Source organism: Saccopteryx bilineata, chromosome 3, assembly GCF_036850765.1.
Source record: "Saccopteryx bilineata isolate mSacBil1 chromosome 3, mSacBil1_pri_phased_curated, whole genome shotgun sequence".
Lineage (NCBI taxonomy): Eukaryota > Metazoa > Chordata > Mammalia > Chiroptera > Emballonuridae > Saccopteryx > Saccopteryx bilineata.
The window spans coordinates 39,916,302-39,930,054 of NC_089492.1; the positions used below are offsets into that span (position 1 = coordinate 39,916,302).

At 40.7% G+C, this 13,753-nt stretch overlaps 2 protein-coding genes across 3 annotated transcripts in view; one reads left to right on the forward strand and one right to left on the reverse strand.

Annotated features, from left to right (window-relative positions):
• Positions 1-13,718, reverse strand: part of PTDSS1 (phosphatidylserine synthase 1) — an 82,832-nt gene extending 69,114 nt beyond the window's left edge. Inside the window, exon 1 of one of the 2 annotated variants that reach the window (XM_066266008.1) lies at positions 13,330-13,718. In XM_066266008.1, the coding sequence (XP_066122105.1) occupies positions 13,330-13,508 (179 nt within the window). In that variant the 5' untranslated portion in view covers positions 13,509-13,718. The remainder of the gene's footprint in view (positions 1-13,329) is intronic. The other variant, XM_066266007.1, reaches the window with a different exon arrangement.
• UQCRB (ubiquinol-cytochrome c reductase binding protein) overlaps positions 1-13,753 on the forward strand; it is a 62,916-nt gene that overhangs the window by 16,596 nt on the left and 32,567 nt on the right. The gene's annotated exons all lie outside the window — the stretch shown is intronic.

Below are 13,753 nucleotides of genomic sequence, written 5' to 3' on the forward strand. Positions count from 1 at the left end.
GACCCAGGTTCAAGACCCTGAGTTGCCAGCTTGAGCGTGGGCTCATCTGGTTTGAGAAAAAAAAAAATTCACCACCTTGGGCCCAAGATCGCTGGCTCAAGCAAGGGGTTGCTCGGTCTGCTGAAGGCCCGTGGTCAAAGCACATATGAGAAAGCAATCAATGAACAACTAAGGTGTCGCAACAAAAAACTGATGATTGATGCTTCTCATCTCTCCGTTCCTGTCTGTCTGTCCCTGTCTATCCCTCACTCTGACTCTCTGTCTCTGTAAAACAAACAAACAAACAAACAAACAAAAAAAGAAGGCACCAGTAAAACAATGTTAAAAGAAAAATCAAGAGAAAACAAAACACAAGCCTTAAAATCAGATCAGAAGACAAAGAATTGTATCAACTCCCATATGTGCCTTGACCAGGCAAGCCCAAGGTTTTGAACCGGCGACCTCAGTGTTCCAGGTCGACGCTTTATCCCACTGCGCCACAGGTCAGAAGACAAAGAATTGTAAAGAAAAGACATGAGCTTCCTCCCTGTCCTGCCTAGTCATTTCTAATTTATTACTATATTCAGCTCCTCTATAACTCTAGTAACTGAAATAATTCCATTTGTTGGTTTTTATGTTGTCTGTCTTCCCTACAGAAAGTAAACTGCAGGAGGCAGAAAATTATTTACTTGTATTCTCGAAGCCTGGCACATAGTAAGCCCTCAAGTAGTTATTAGTAGACTAATTATTGATTAGGGAGAAAATTTATTATGTAAAACCAAGTAAAAATACCCAAATGAAAATTTTCTTAACATTGATGATGAAGAAGAATTAGATTTTGACAATTCACATTAAAAAAAAAAGTCTAGTAACATATTTGGGGATCAAGAGAAGTAAACAAAAAAGGGAAAAGAGAAATATAAGACAGATTTTTTGAATTATTGACAATTACTGAGAAGCTTGGGAAAGGGAAGTTCAGTGTTTCAGTTTAAAAATATGCAGGATGAGTAGACAGAAAATAAGAAATGAAGAAGTGGAAAGAGATATTTTAGATACTGAAACATAGCAATAAATTTAAAAATGATTACAAAAAGTTGAGTTTATATGGGGAAGGATTTGAAAAAAACATTCAAAAACAAAAATTAAGCTTAAACATTACTAAAGGAAATGTCAAAAAGTATGTTAGAAGAAAACCAAGTTAACAGGAAAAAAATTTAGAACATCAGAATGCATGATAAAGTATGGAGTGAAACAATAGTGAATTACCTAACTAAAGAGTAGGTCCTGGGCTATTGTTTAAAAACAAAAGTTAATTTAGATCTCAACTTCTGTTTAGACTAAGTTTCTGTATTCCATTAAATAATTTCCAGACTTATGACAGCATTGAACATAAGGTACTAAGTAAGAGATCATATAGATCCTACATGCTTCCTAGATCTTCATATGACCAAACAGCACTAACACGGATGCTGGACAAACAATGCTTAACTGTTAACTCCATACAGATCTGATTACAAAACCAAACTACAGAATCAGACAGACTTCCTCCTGCAGCAAACTGCAATCTTGTATTAATGGGCATACTAATGATTTAACGTTTGCCCAGAAGTTATGAACATAGCCAGCCTGATAAGAATGCCAGCCAAATAATTACTAGGGTACTTGTGAAGCCCTTTGGCTTAAGTGGGGAAGCCATGTCCAATTTCCAGGAACACCAGCTTTTACCGAAGAATGGCTACCCACAGGGAGTAGGGGGCGCAATGTTCTCATTCAGACCAACATCACACTACTGATATTGGTAATGATAAAGACAATAATAATAGTTCTCCTTTATCAGATATCTACTGTGTGCCAGGCACTAAATGGGAGTTTATAAACATTATCTCTAATTTGCAAAATGGAGTATTAACAGAAATTTTCAATAGTTAATCATAAAGAGCAACTTGGCTGCCATGACCACAAGACCACATTGGTGGTGACTCTAGAAAATCCAATCCAATTGATTTACAAATGTGATAACAAAGGCTCAGAAAGGTTATATAGTTTGCCCAATGTTGCGTATGTAAGTTAAAGAGTAAGCATTCAAAATCAGGTCTGCTAGACTCTGAAGATGATGATCTTCATGACAAGCTGCCTTCTGGGAAAATTATATCTTCCTAAATCAATATGACCCATGTTAGTTGAACATGGATGGCATCAGAGAGTTTGATGGGGCACATAATTTGTAAGTTACAAAATAAAAGCAAAGCTGAAATGAGTGAGTGTTACCCGGGAAAAGAAAACTGACTCCATAATTCACACTTTATACCAAAATATGTTCTGGATCATTCAAAGAATAAAAGTAAAAAATCTAAACCAAAAAAATTCTATCAGAAATGATGGGAAAATAATAATAATAAAAATACAAAACTCTCAGAGTAGGGAAGACCCTTCTAAAGTAAGACACAAACTCAGAAGTGATAAAGAAAAAATTAGGCAAATAGGTACAGCAAAGAAATCAGTAAAGAAAAAGTGATACACTTGAAAAAATATTTGCAACTCAGGTCAAGGCAAAGTGTTAATTTCCCTAATATATAAAGTACCCTCCCTAATTAATTAAAAGAACAAATGCATAAAGAAAAACAAATAGAAATAAGATCAGAGCATATGAATAGACAGTTTGGTGTGGAAATATAATGGCTCTCAAGGTAAGTGAAAAGATGCTCAACCTTGCTCATGGTAAGAGATGGCAAAATAACACTGAGAGACCTTTTTTTCATCCATTTTATGGACACAGGTAAGAATTTAATGACTAAGCTAATAAAGATATGAAGAAACAAACAGGTATTCTCACACACTGCTGGTGGTAGTATAAATTTAAACCACCTCCATGGCGGGCAATTTGGCAACACATTAAATTTACACATTCATATACCTTGTGACTTTACAATCCCATACATGGGAATTTATTCCACAGATATACCATCATTTGTACAAAAATGACATGTTCAAAGCTGCTCACTGGGGCATTACATGTATTCACGCAACATTAGAAACAAGCTATATGTCCACCAAAAGTGTACTGATTAAATAAAATTATGGTCCCATCTCATAATAGAATATTAGGCAGCTGTAAAAAAAATGAAGAAGCTTTTTATGAATTAATTGAAACAGCCTGACCTGTGGTGGCGCAGTGGATAAAGCATAGACCTGGAACTCTGAGGTTGCCGGTTCAAAACCCTGGGTTTACCTAGGCACAATAGCAGTTTGTGCTTCCTGTTCCCCCCTTCTCTATCTTTCCCTCTCTCTCCCTTTCTCTCTCTCTAAAATGAATAAATTAAAAAAAAATAAAAGAATTAGCTGAAACAATAATTTAGGAGAAACCATGAAGTAAATAAAGCAAGTTATAGAACAAGTTTTTTGTACTATTTGTACATAAAAGGGGGTGTGTGTATGTGTATATAATTTGTAACTTGTGCTTATACCTGGATATCAAGCAATGTGGACACATTCTTCTTTTCAAAAAAGTTAATTAATTAAAATTTAAATTAAATAAATGACTAGAGTAAATCAGCAAATCAATTACCTACTAGTCAATATACCTGAAAACATACATTGACATTAAATTTCTAAGAACTGGAGATTAGAAATAAATACTGATATACAACCATTGAAATGACAATTTTGCAAATTTTGAACAATTTTATTAGAAAGGAAAGACCAAATGAATGCCCTAGTTTCAGGAGAAAAAAAGATCAATTAAACAACCTGAATAAAATTGCAGTGGGCCTGAAAAGTTGGTAGTTTTATATTTGCCTAGTTAGAAAAAAAAAAAACGTTATCAAAGATGGACAGCAAGTCATTAGATCAACTAAAAGTATACAGAACAGGAAGAGCAAAGACTGGAGGGCGGTAGATGAGCTTAAGAAGACATCTGAGTCGTATCAGGCATGGCCCAGCTACATACCCTGAGTTTCCTGAGTGGTAAGAATATGCTCAAGAGTCCAGAGGTAGCTGTCCAGAAGGAACTGAAAGCATTACACATGAAGTCGCCCAAGTCGTCCTACCACCAATCTCCAGACAACCTCCCCACACAGGGGCTATTATTCTCTATGGTCTGGTATGAGGATAACCTCTCTAAACTCTCAGTAAGCTTGAAACATAACCATACACTGAGGTATACAGAAATTTTCCATAATCATGAAAAGCAACTTGGCTGCAAAGGCCACAAGATCACATTGGTGACTAAAACACCCAATTAGAGGATAAGAACTAGTTAGCTCTGAACATCCACCTTATCTGTGCCTCACTCAGAATGCCAGCTGCCTTGCATGTTAGGTCTCTTAAGCTTTGTATCACCCCAAGAGAGGGAAATAATCGATCACAGTCACATTTTACTGATGGGGCCTGGCTCCAAAGTTCAAGTTTTCTCCCCTTTAAGAGGCTTGGGGCGAGAATGCCTGGGCTGGAATCCTGGCTTCAACATTCATCAGCCTGTGTGACCTTGGGCAGATTACCTAACTTCTCTGTGCTCTGGTTTCCTCTCCAGTTCATCAAGGATAATGATAGTTCTACCTCACAGGGCTCTTGGGAGGATAAAATAACAACACATGGCCAGTACTTAGATCAGAGCCTGGCACAGAAGGGTCAGTTATTAGTTCACAATGGATGAATGCTCTTCATTTACTTCCACTCATTCCCTCATGTAGCTACTGCCTATCATTGGGATAGGTACTATTCTGGGGTCTGAGAAGACAAAAATGAACAGATGTGATCCTTATCTTGATAGAATCACAATCAAAAGGAATAATGAGACATAAAACTAAATTATTATCTTAGCCTGTTAGCTTGAGAAAATATTTTGTATTTTGTTTGGTTTTAATTTGCTGGAACTGTCTCTGATAAACCTGACAACCCCACAAAGAACTACTCAATTGTTCACATGACTGGCCCTGCTCACAGGGCTGTTATGTCTCCTAGAGCAGAGGTCCCCAACCCCCGGGCCGCGAACCGGTACCAGCCCGTGGGCCATTTGGTATCGGTCCGCAGAGAAAGAATAAATAACTTAAATTATTTCCATTTTATTAAAATTTAAGTCTGAACGATGTTTTATTTTTTTTAAATGACCGGATTCCCTCTGTTACATCTGTCTAAGACTCACTCTTGACGCTTGTCTCGTAAATTCGACAATTATATTTAAAAATACCAGTTTTTACGCCGGTCGCATAATTTTATTTTGTGCATTTATCCATCCCACCCTAAAGACCGGTCCGTGAAAATATTTTCTGACATTAAACCGGTCCGTGGCCCAAAAAAGGTTGGGAACCACTGTGCTAGAGGCTTCATGAAGGTGTGGTCAGGTTCCCACTTCCCAGGGAAGTTCAGAACTTTCGGTCAGAGCTGCCTAATCCCCATCCCAACTTTTCCTGGCCTCAGGAGTCTCGCTCAGCTAAGACATTTTGCATCACATCAACAAAAAACAATAGTCCTCAAGCTTCCAACGTGATGCTGTGACGGATTTCTGAACTCTCAACTCCTAGGTCTACCGCAGCTCCAAAAGTTGCAAAGAACTATCCCAACTGGCATTTTATTTAACTGCTCCACAGCTGTTTTGGGGGGGTTGGTGGTGTAGAGGGTAGTGGGATTATCTTTACTTGAAGAATGAGGAAGAGCAAGCTCTTGCTTTATCTTGCCCACAGTTACACAGAAACAGAGTGGAAGTAGTAGCCAGGGTTTCTGGAATGCTGGCTCTAGGTTAAGACTACATTTACCAGTATGTTACAGACGTGTTTATGAAAGCGACCCCATTTTTTTTCTGCTAAATTTCGGAGGCGCTCCAGAGGCATGCATGCCAAGAAGTAGCCCTGACCACATACAGTGAAAATACAAATGGACAGATCACAAGAGAGCACGAGTCCTATCTTACACCTCCCAGGTCCCTCCAGTGTCCAGCACGATGCTTGGCAACAGCAAGCATTCTCTATATCAGGGGTCCCCAAACTACGGCCCGCGGGCCGCATGCGGCTCCCTGAGACCATTTATCCGGCTCCCGCCGCACTTCCAGAAGGGGCACCTCTTTCATTCGTGGTCAGTGAGAGGAGCATAGTTCCCATTGAAATACTGGTCAGTTTGTTGATTTAAATTTACTTGTTCTTTATTTTAAATATTGTACTTGTTCCCGTTTTGTTTTTTTTTACTTTAAAATAAGATATGTGCAGTGTGCATAGAGATTTGTTCATAGTTTTTTTTTATAGTCCGGCCCTCTAATGGTCTGAGGGACAGTGAACTGGCCCCCTGTGTAAAAAGTTTGGGGACCCTTGCTCTATATAGTGGGGTGCCAAAAAGAGCAAGATGTTATGACTTTCCTGTCCCAGTGTTTAGCTAAGCAAATATGCAGACACCTCAACTCCTGTCCAATCACTGTTTCAGCCACTACAAGGAACTACCCTGGGAAGACAGGCTGTCCTAAAAGATGGAAATGTTTAATGAAAGCATTGAGTGTTTAAAAAAAGAAAAAACTGCACTCAGAAAAAATTTTGGATACAGGCTGTTAGTTTAATTTCTGACTACAGGCAGTGGGTGACTACAGGAGACCACCACATACTCTATTCACTTACATACAATCTTTAGACTAGACTGTGTCCCTGGGTTGGGCACACAAGAAAGTCCAGCCTTTGTCCTGACTCCTAAGGCTGCTGCTGGGCTGTTCTCCCCTCCACCTCATATTTTCTCCTTCCCTTCCCTTTGATATGAGTCTTTGAACCTGAGACACAGGCCGCGTTCTTTTTATGAGGCTAGTCTCTGTTTAAGGATCCTCTCTCTCAATGGAATATTTAGTCTTGGCTTACCAGGTAGACAGGACTAGCTTTGGTGTTATATGTGAAGACGACATTCAGTTCACTTTATAAAAAGTTATGATCCTTGTCAAGAATTATAGTTAAGATAGCAACTACAGGGGGAAAAAACACACACACACACACACACATATAGCAAGAGAGACAGACAGACAGACAGAAAGGGAGAGAGACGAGAAGCATCAATTCTTTGTTGTGGTACCTTAGTTGTTCACTGATTGCTTTCTCATATGTGCCTGGACCAGGTGGCTCCAGCAGAGCGAGTGACCCCTTCCTTGCTCAAGCCAGTGACCATGGGGTCAAGACTATGATCCCACGCTGGCTATTCAAGCCAGCTACCCCACGTTCAAGGTAGATGTAGCCGTGGTCAAATCAGCGACCTTGGGGATTTCAAACCTGGGTCCTCAGCATCCCAGGCCAATGCTCTATCCACTGCGCCACCACCGGGTCAGGCAGAATAGTAGTATTTTTTAAAGTTCTTACTCGATAAATGTATTTCTTATTTTGATTTACTCAGCATTTATTAGGTGTGTTCCCTGGGAAGGTTAAGATATTTGGTCTCTAGAAACTGATATAGAAACAAATGCTGTGTTCCCTGGGAAGGTTAAGATATTTGGTCTCTAGAAACTGATATAGAAACAAATGCTGTAAGATACAATAATAAAAGGGCTTTGGATACATATAAGATTTCTTCCTGTATGCTTTCTAGAACAATCAGAAAGTGTCTGGGAGGGGCTGTGAAGAAGGCCATTAGCTCATGAGTAGGAAGGAGGTGCAGGGATGTGTTCTCCAGTCAGAGCGCTATCAACCCAGCCCTGGGTGTGAGGCTAGTGAACTGCCTGGGCCTGCTGTGTGTGCTGTGTACAGGTGGGGCTGGGGGAAGGCTGGAAGCAGATTTACTCTATAATGAAAAACCTTAGGGTCCAGTTGCACTTCCTACAGGTGATAGGGATCCAGAGAAAGGATGTATGCAGGGGAAAGTTGGATCACGATTTTGTTAAAAGGTCATGAGGACAGCCCTGTGGGGAATGAACTGGAGGGAGATGGGATAAAGGACTGTGAGGGTGTTATTCCAAAGGGCTGGGGGTTTGCTGAGCTAAGGCCTAAGCAGGAAAAGAGAACTCTGAAAGCTATAAAGCCCAATTAGACCTGGTGATGATAAACTACACAAGACCCCCAAAGAAATATATGACACATTTCCCCCTTCAGTATGTTTATAATCTTATTAGGAGCATAAAACACCAGAAATAAGTATAAGAATAAATGTAATAATAAGTATGTACTGTATAAATATAATAAAAATATGCTTAAATTCAATTTTAAAGTATGATTCAAATAGGAAGTAGGAAAGAAAAATGTTAAGGTCACTATTAACTGGACCTCTTTAGAGGGCGCTCTGGTCACCTCGAGGATTGGTTTAACCCCAGTACACAGCCTGGTGTACTGTCACTGAGTATAGCTGGTGTTGAGGAACAAGGACAGGCAGGCCTTCTGTTATAGGGAAAGAACATGACGTACATAAAGGAAACCGGACCGAAACGACTGAATCGGAAGTATCAGGAGATGTTTTCTAATGGGACCTATATAATCTAAAAGGGAGAGGGCAGTAAAGGCAAGCAGGTATCCATAAGGGAAGTGACATGGAGGGGGAACTAGATGGCTTAATGATATGAGAAGAATTGGAATTCCAAAGCCACTAAGGGAAGTGAAGTAAAAACCATTATTAATAGGTAAATACAAATAAAGAAATCAAAGGTCCGTCCATTTTTCTGCCTCTGTCCATTTTCTTAGCCCCATGTCAAGGAGAAACCTAGAACAGACCAGTTGAAATCACTTAGGTACAGCAAGCTGCAGGAAGACAATCTCTTCTAGGCAAGTGACACCATTTGGTGGACAAGTACCGTATTTTCCCATGTATAAGACTCACTTTTGGGGGGGAAAATTTGGGGTCTAAAACCTGGATGCATCTTTTCTACTTGCATTTCCTGCTTTTTCTCGCTTCTCTTTGTGCTCATTGTTGAAAACAGTGATTCATCATCAGACACAGATGAGGATAAACTAATGGATGGGAGTTTTGACAGTTATGAGGAATTGTATGAATTCTATGATGAAAAAAATTGAGTTCAATAACTTTATGTAGTACATTTTTTTTTTCCAAATTTCGGGCCCCAAAATTAAGGTGCATCTTATACATGGGAGCGTCTTCTCCATGGGAAATACGGTACTACTGGAGAGGCAGATCCCACTGTTTTATTGTGAGGTGCCTCTTAAGGAGAGTTGGGTTGCTGTGAATGTGATTTAGTAGATTTTGGTGTTTTCAAATATCCAGATTTATTTTTTAAGCTAAGACCATTCACATTTACAAGTGTAAAAGCCTCTGTAAGCAGAGTAAATATGAAGCACCTCAGTAATTATTATTATACTATGAGCTTAGAAGAAGGTTTTCCGTGCCCCACTTTGGCGAAAAAACTAATATATGAAAGCATTTAATGTATAGAAATGCTTATTATAAATGGTAGCAAAATGAGCTTTTTCAAATTTTGAAGAGACTGATTCAATAGCATCTGTTTTTATTTCTAATGACAGCAATAGGGACAGGACATTTTAATGCTATGATTTAACAGTGAGTTGGCTTAGTTGCTATTTAACAAAGAACTACTTGACAAATCCAAACCTGTCTCAGACTTCTGTGTGAGGCATCTAATCAGTCACTATCCTAAATTCTTGCTGTGCCTCTGGAGCATGTGACATGACCCAGGTACTCACACACTACTAATATGACACCCCAAAAGTATTCTATCGCCTATTCTCTACTATGAGTCTTTGAAAAACAAACTTTAAGACATTTTCTAAAGTTTTACTGAAAGAATTGCTCTGAACAGTCATCCAACTAAAATCCTGTTATAAGTATGAGGTACTAGAGATAATCATTACAAAAGAGCACAAATAATTTTTATTTAAGAAGTCACTACTTTCAATCTTTTATTTTTGACCTATACAGAAGTTTACTTAAGTCTACGGCCATATCACCCTGAACGCACCCAATCTCGTCAGAAGTTTACTTAACAAAAGTACAATGAGAAAATGTATACCATTTGATTTTTAAACTGTAGTAAATAATATAGGGGCTGTGGGAAGGGGACATGTGAAGCAGTTGATTTCTCTGGTGAACACAGCCATTCTTTGTACTTGTTCCAAGGCTTCCTCATGATGATACTATTTTCTCGTATTATCACCACTCCAATATTGTTCTGTTGCCCAGTCATCCCTATCTCCACACATTCATCTATCAAAAGATTCATAAGGGGATCAAAACCCCATAATATTCCTTTGACATATCTGTCACCATTGAATTTCAACTGTAATTTCTTGTCCATAAATTTTTTTTAACTCAGGCCTGACTAGGCAGTGGCACAGTGGATAGAGTGTAGGACTGGGACACAGAGGACCCAGGTTTGAAACCTCGAGGTCACCAGCTTGAGTCCAAGGTTGCTGGCTTGAGCAAGAGGTTACTCGCTCTGCTGTGGCCCCTAGTCAAAGCACATATGAGAAAGCAATCAATGAACAACTAAGGTGCCACAATGAAGAACTGATGCTTCTCATCTCTCTCCCTTCCTGCCTGTCTGTCCCTATCTGTCCCTCTCTGTCTCTCTGTCTGTCACAAAAAGAAAAAAAAAATTTAACTTGGGAAGGTGAGCTTTGCTTATAGTATTTACTCAGCAAGTTCAAACATACCAAACAACTGCTTTTGATTTTTATGGAGGAAGATACAGCTATCACTGTAATGTCCTACTTTAAAGGGTTCAAATCATTACTAAACATGAGTAGAATACAGTACTTACTAGTTGTATTAATGGTGTTTTTTATTTTAAGCGTAGTGAAATTTATTAGTAATTATTTCTTCAGTATGTGATTTCTGACCCTATGAGATTAATGGAAGAAATAAAATTATCCTTTTTGGAAAAGGCCGTAACTTGAGATTCAGATTATTTATGCCTTTTCTATTACTTTTGACAAGCTGTTAAAATTCGTTTTTATTTCCTATATTTTCCCTACTGCCGTTTATCAACTGCTTTGGCAGAATATGCAATAAAAGGAAAATTCCAGAAGAATGTGACTTCCTATATGAGAAAAGAGGAAGAGATCTATTCTGAATGGGTCTAAAAGGCTGAAGCAAACTGCTCATTGTTTCTCATTATATAAAATAAAATATAATTTCCAATTAAACTACACTAATTCCATCATTGCCAACCCACATATGGGATCAAGTAAAATTGAAGTTTATATGAAACAGGCATATATGTTATCCAAGCAAAGCAATGTCCATTTTTCCAATGCCTTTATATTTATACTTTTTCTCAGCATACTACATCCTCAATGACAAATACAATTTTGAAGACATTAATTAGCATACAATAAAATGATTAATAACAACTGCTACTGTTTATTGAGCATTTACTATCTACACTGAGCTAAACACAGATTCTGTAAAAAAAAAAAAAAAAAAAAAGAATTGCACTCTCATGACAGACAACCCTGTGACGTATTACTATCTTTATTTTACATACAGATACGGAAATTGAAGCTTAGCAAAATTAAGTGGTCACAAAGCTATTAAGTTTTAAAATCAGAGGATGTGATGAAGTATTTGAGGGTAATCATAATTAGAAACAAGACTGATTTCTCTCCAAAGCTAAAAATGTATTCTTGGTTGGATACTGTGAAAAGGTCTGGTTTTATGCCACAGCAGAGCATTAACAGAAGACTCTACAATAATAGTAGGCTGTATCCTCAATCATTAAGAGTAAGTAACTGTTATATATGCTTTATAGCTTTATAGTTTTAGGTAGATTCATGAAATTGGATAAACACTTAAAATAAAAACCAAGTCTAATGAATTACAGAGGCAAGAAACAAGTGTAATATGGGAGGATAGTATTAGTTTTATGAAAATCAGAAAAATTGCAATCATTCCCAAGGGAGTATGTAGGGGCAATGCTGTCCCTTGCATTATAATACGTTTAGCATTCTTAATCCCCCTCACTAAATACCAGAAGTTTTCCCAAAGCTTGTGATCACTAAATGTAGCCCTGCACACATGCTGTTGGCCTGGACTGAGAACCATTAGTTGTTGGATAAAAGTGCTGGGAAAGAAGTAACTGACATTAACTATGCATGGTGCACAGGGATTCTGCTAAGTGCATTTACACATGCTCATTCAATCTTCATAACCCCATATGAGGCAAGTACACATTTTACCCCATGTTACAGGTGTGGATCCTAGGGCTTAGAGAAAAGGTAACACACAGATAGTTTTGAAACCAACCATCTGGCTCCAAAAGCACACTTCCTTGAGGTGGTCCGTTAAGTCATAATGGTTGGTAAGCATGGCTTTCCTTTCTTTAAAAGGTTCATTCAGAATCCTTGTAAGTAGGACCCATGGGGTGTATGTCATTATGAACCAGGGACCAGTTAATTCCCTTGGGTTGGAGTTGAGGGGCCACATCTCCAGTGACAGTTATAAGATGTGGGTGTCAAGAGTTGGACTGGGTAGTAACTATGCACAGGTGTATATATATTAGAAGTGCTTTGACTATGTGTGTGGGGGGGTGTGTGTGGTTGTGTGTGTTTTCAGAGGGATGAGTTGTGCTATATTGTGTGACGTTTATGTGTTTTAACACTTCTATTGCACTTCCTATACACTAGGCATGTTACAATTGCTTGGCAATCTCATTTCAGCAAGTGTGTTAGGTGATTAAGGTGCATCTTGGTTATGTAGCATTGTACACGAGTGATGAGTACTGGCTGTGCTAGGAGAAAGGTCCACTTCGATGTGGGTGTCAGCAGTTCGTGTTGTGGTACAGATTGCCGTGTTTTAGGCTGGGGAAGGGGTTATGCTATTCGTGTGCCCTGCATATGGGAGGTGTAATGCACCTCATGCATTTTTTATGGTGGGTCGTGCCGAATTCTGAAGTAGTTCCACGGGAACGGGGCTGGGTTGCGGCCTGGGCCTGGTGAGTGGAGACGCTGTGGACTGTGGTGTTTACAGTGAGTAGCGGTATGTTCTCAAAGTGGTGCATACGAGATCATTCATGTGGTGTGTTGGGTAGAAACGCGGACTGGAGAGGAGGGGGCCGGTGTCGTGTTGTGAATGGGGAGAGATGCTGAGTGAGGCAGGAGAGTGGGGAATCTTGCTAGATGCTCCGCGAGTGTTCCCAGGTAGCCCGAGGCGCTGTATAGGGAGAGGCGGTAGAGACAGGAGTGGGGGTGGGGGTAGGGGCTGGAGGGTAGGGGGGAACGCCGGTGCAGAGGGGCTGCAAGGGGTTGAGTGTCCTGCTAGACACCGGGCCCGCGGAGGAGCCGCGTGGGCGGCAGGTCTGCGCGCGTGTGCGAGGAGAGGCCAGCCGCTTCCTCACCCGGAGCCACACCGGGCCACGCTCTCCACCACCGCCTCCCGCCCGCCCCTTCCCTGCGCCCACGGCGCGCCCCCCGCGCAGCCCGGCCCGCCTCGCCTCACCTGGTGAAAGCGAAGTACATGAGGCTGACGATGGTGAAACTGAGCAGAGTGATCGTGTGCGGCCGGTAGAAGAAGTCGATGGTAATGTCCTCCACTTGCTGCTCGTTGATCATTCGGAAATGCATCTTGTAGTTCACATCATCTTTGCTCAGGGTCCTGCTCCCCACGCAGGAGGCCATGGCCCGCCTCCCCGTCCTGCAGCGGCAGCGGCGGCCCCGGCCCTCGGAGGCTGGGACCGCGGGGGCGAAGAGCCGCAAGGGGCGGGAGGCCGAACGGCGCGGCCGGGTCCGGCGCGGAGCACTGGCTGAGAGCCGGAGGAAGGACAGGCGCCGGAGGGCGGGGTCGCGCCACCGCCAAAGCGGCCTCGGGAGGGGGGCGCTGCCGGCCGAGTCCCCGCCGGCGTTCTGGGAGGGGCATCTCTGCG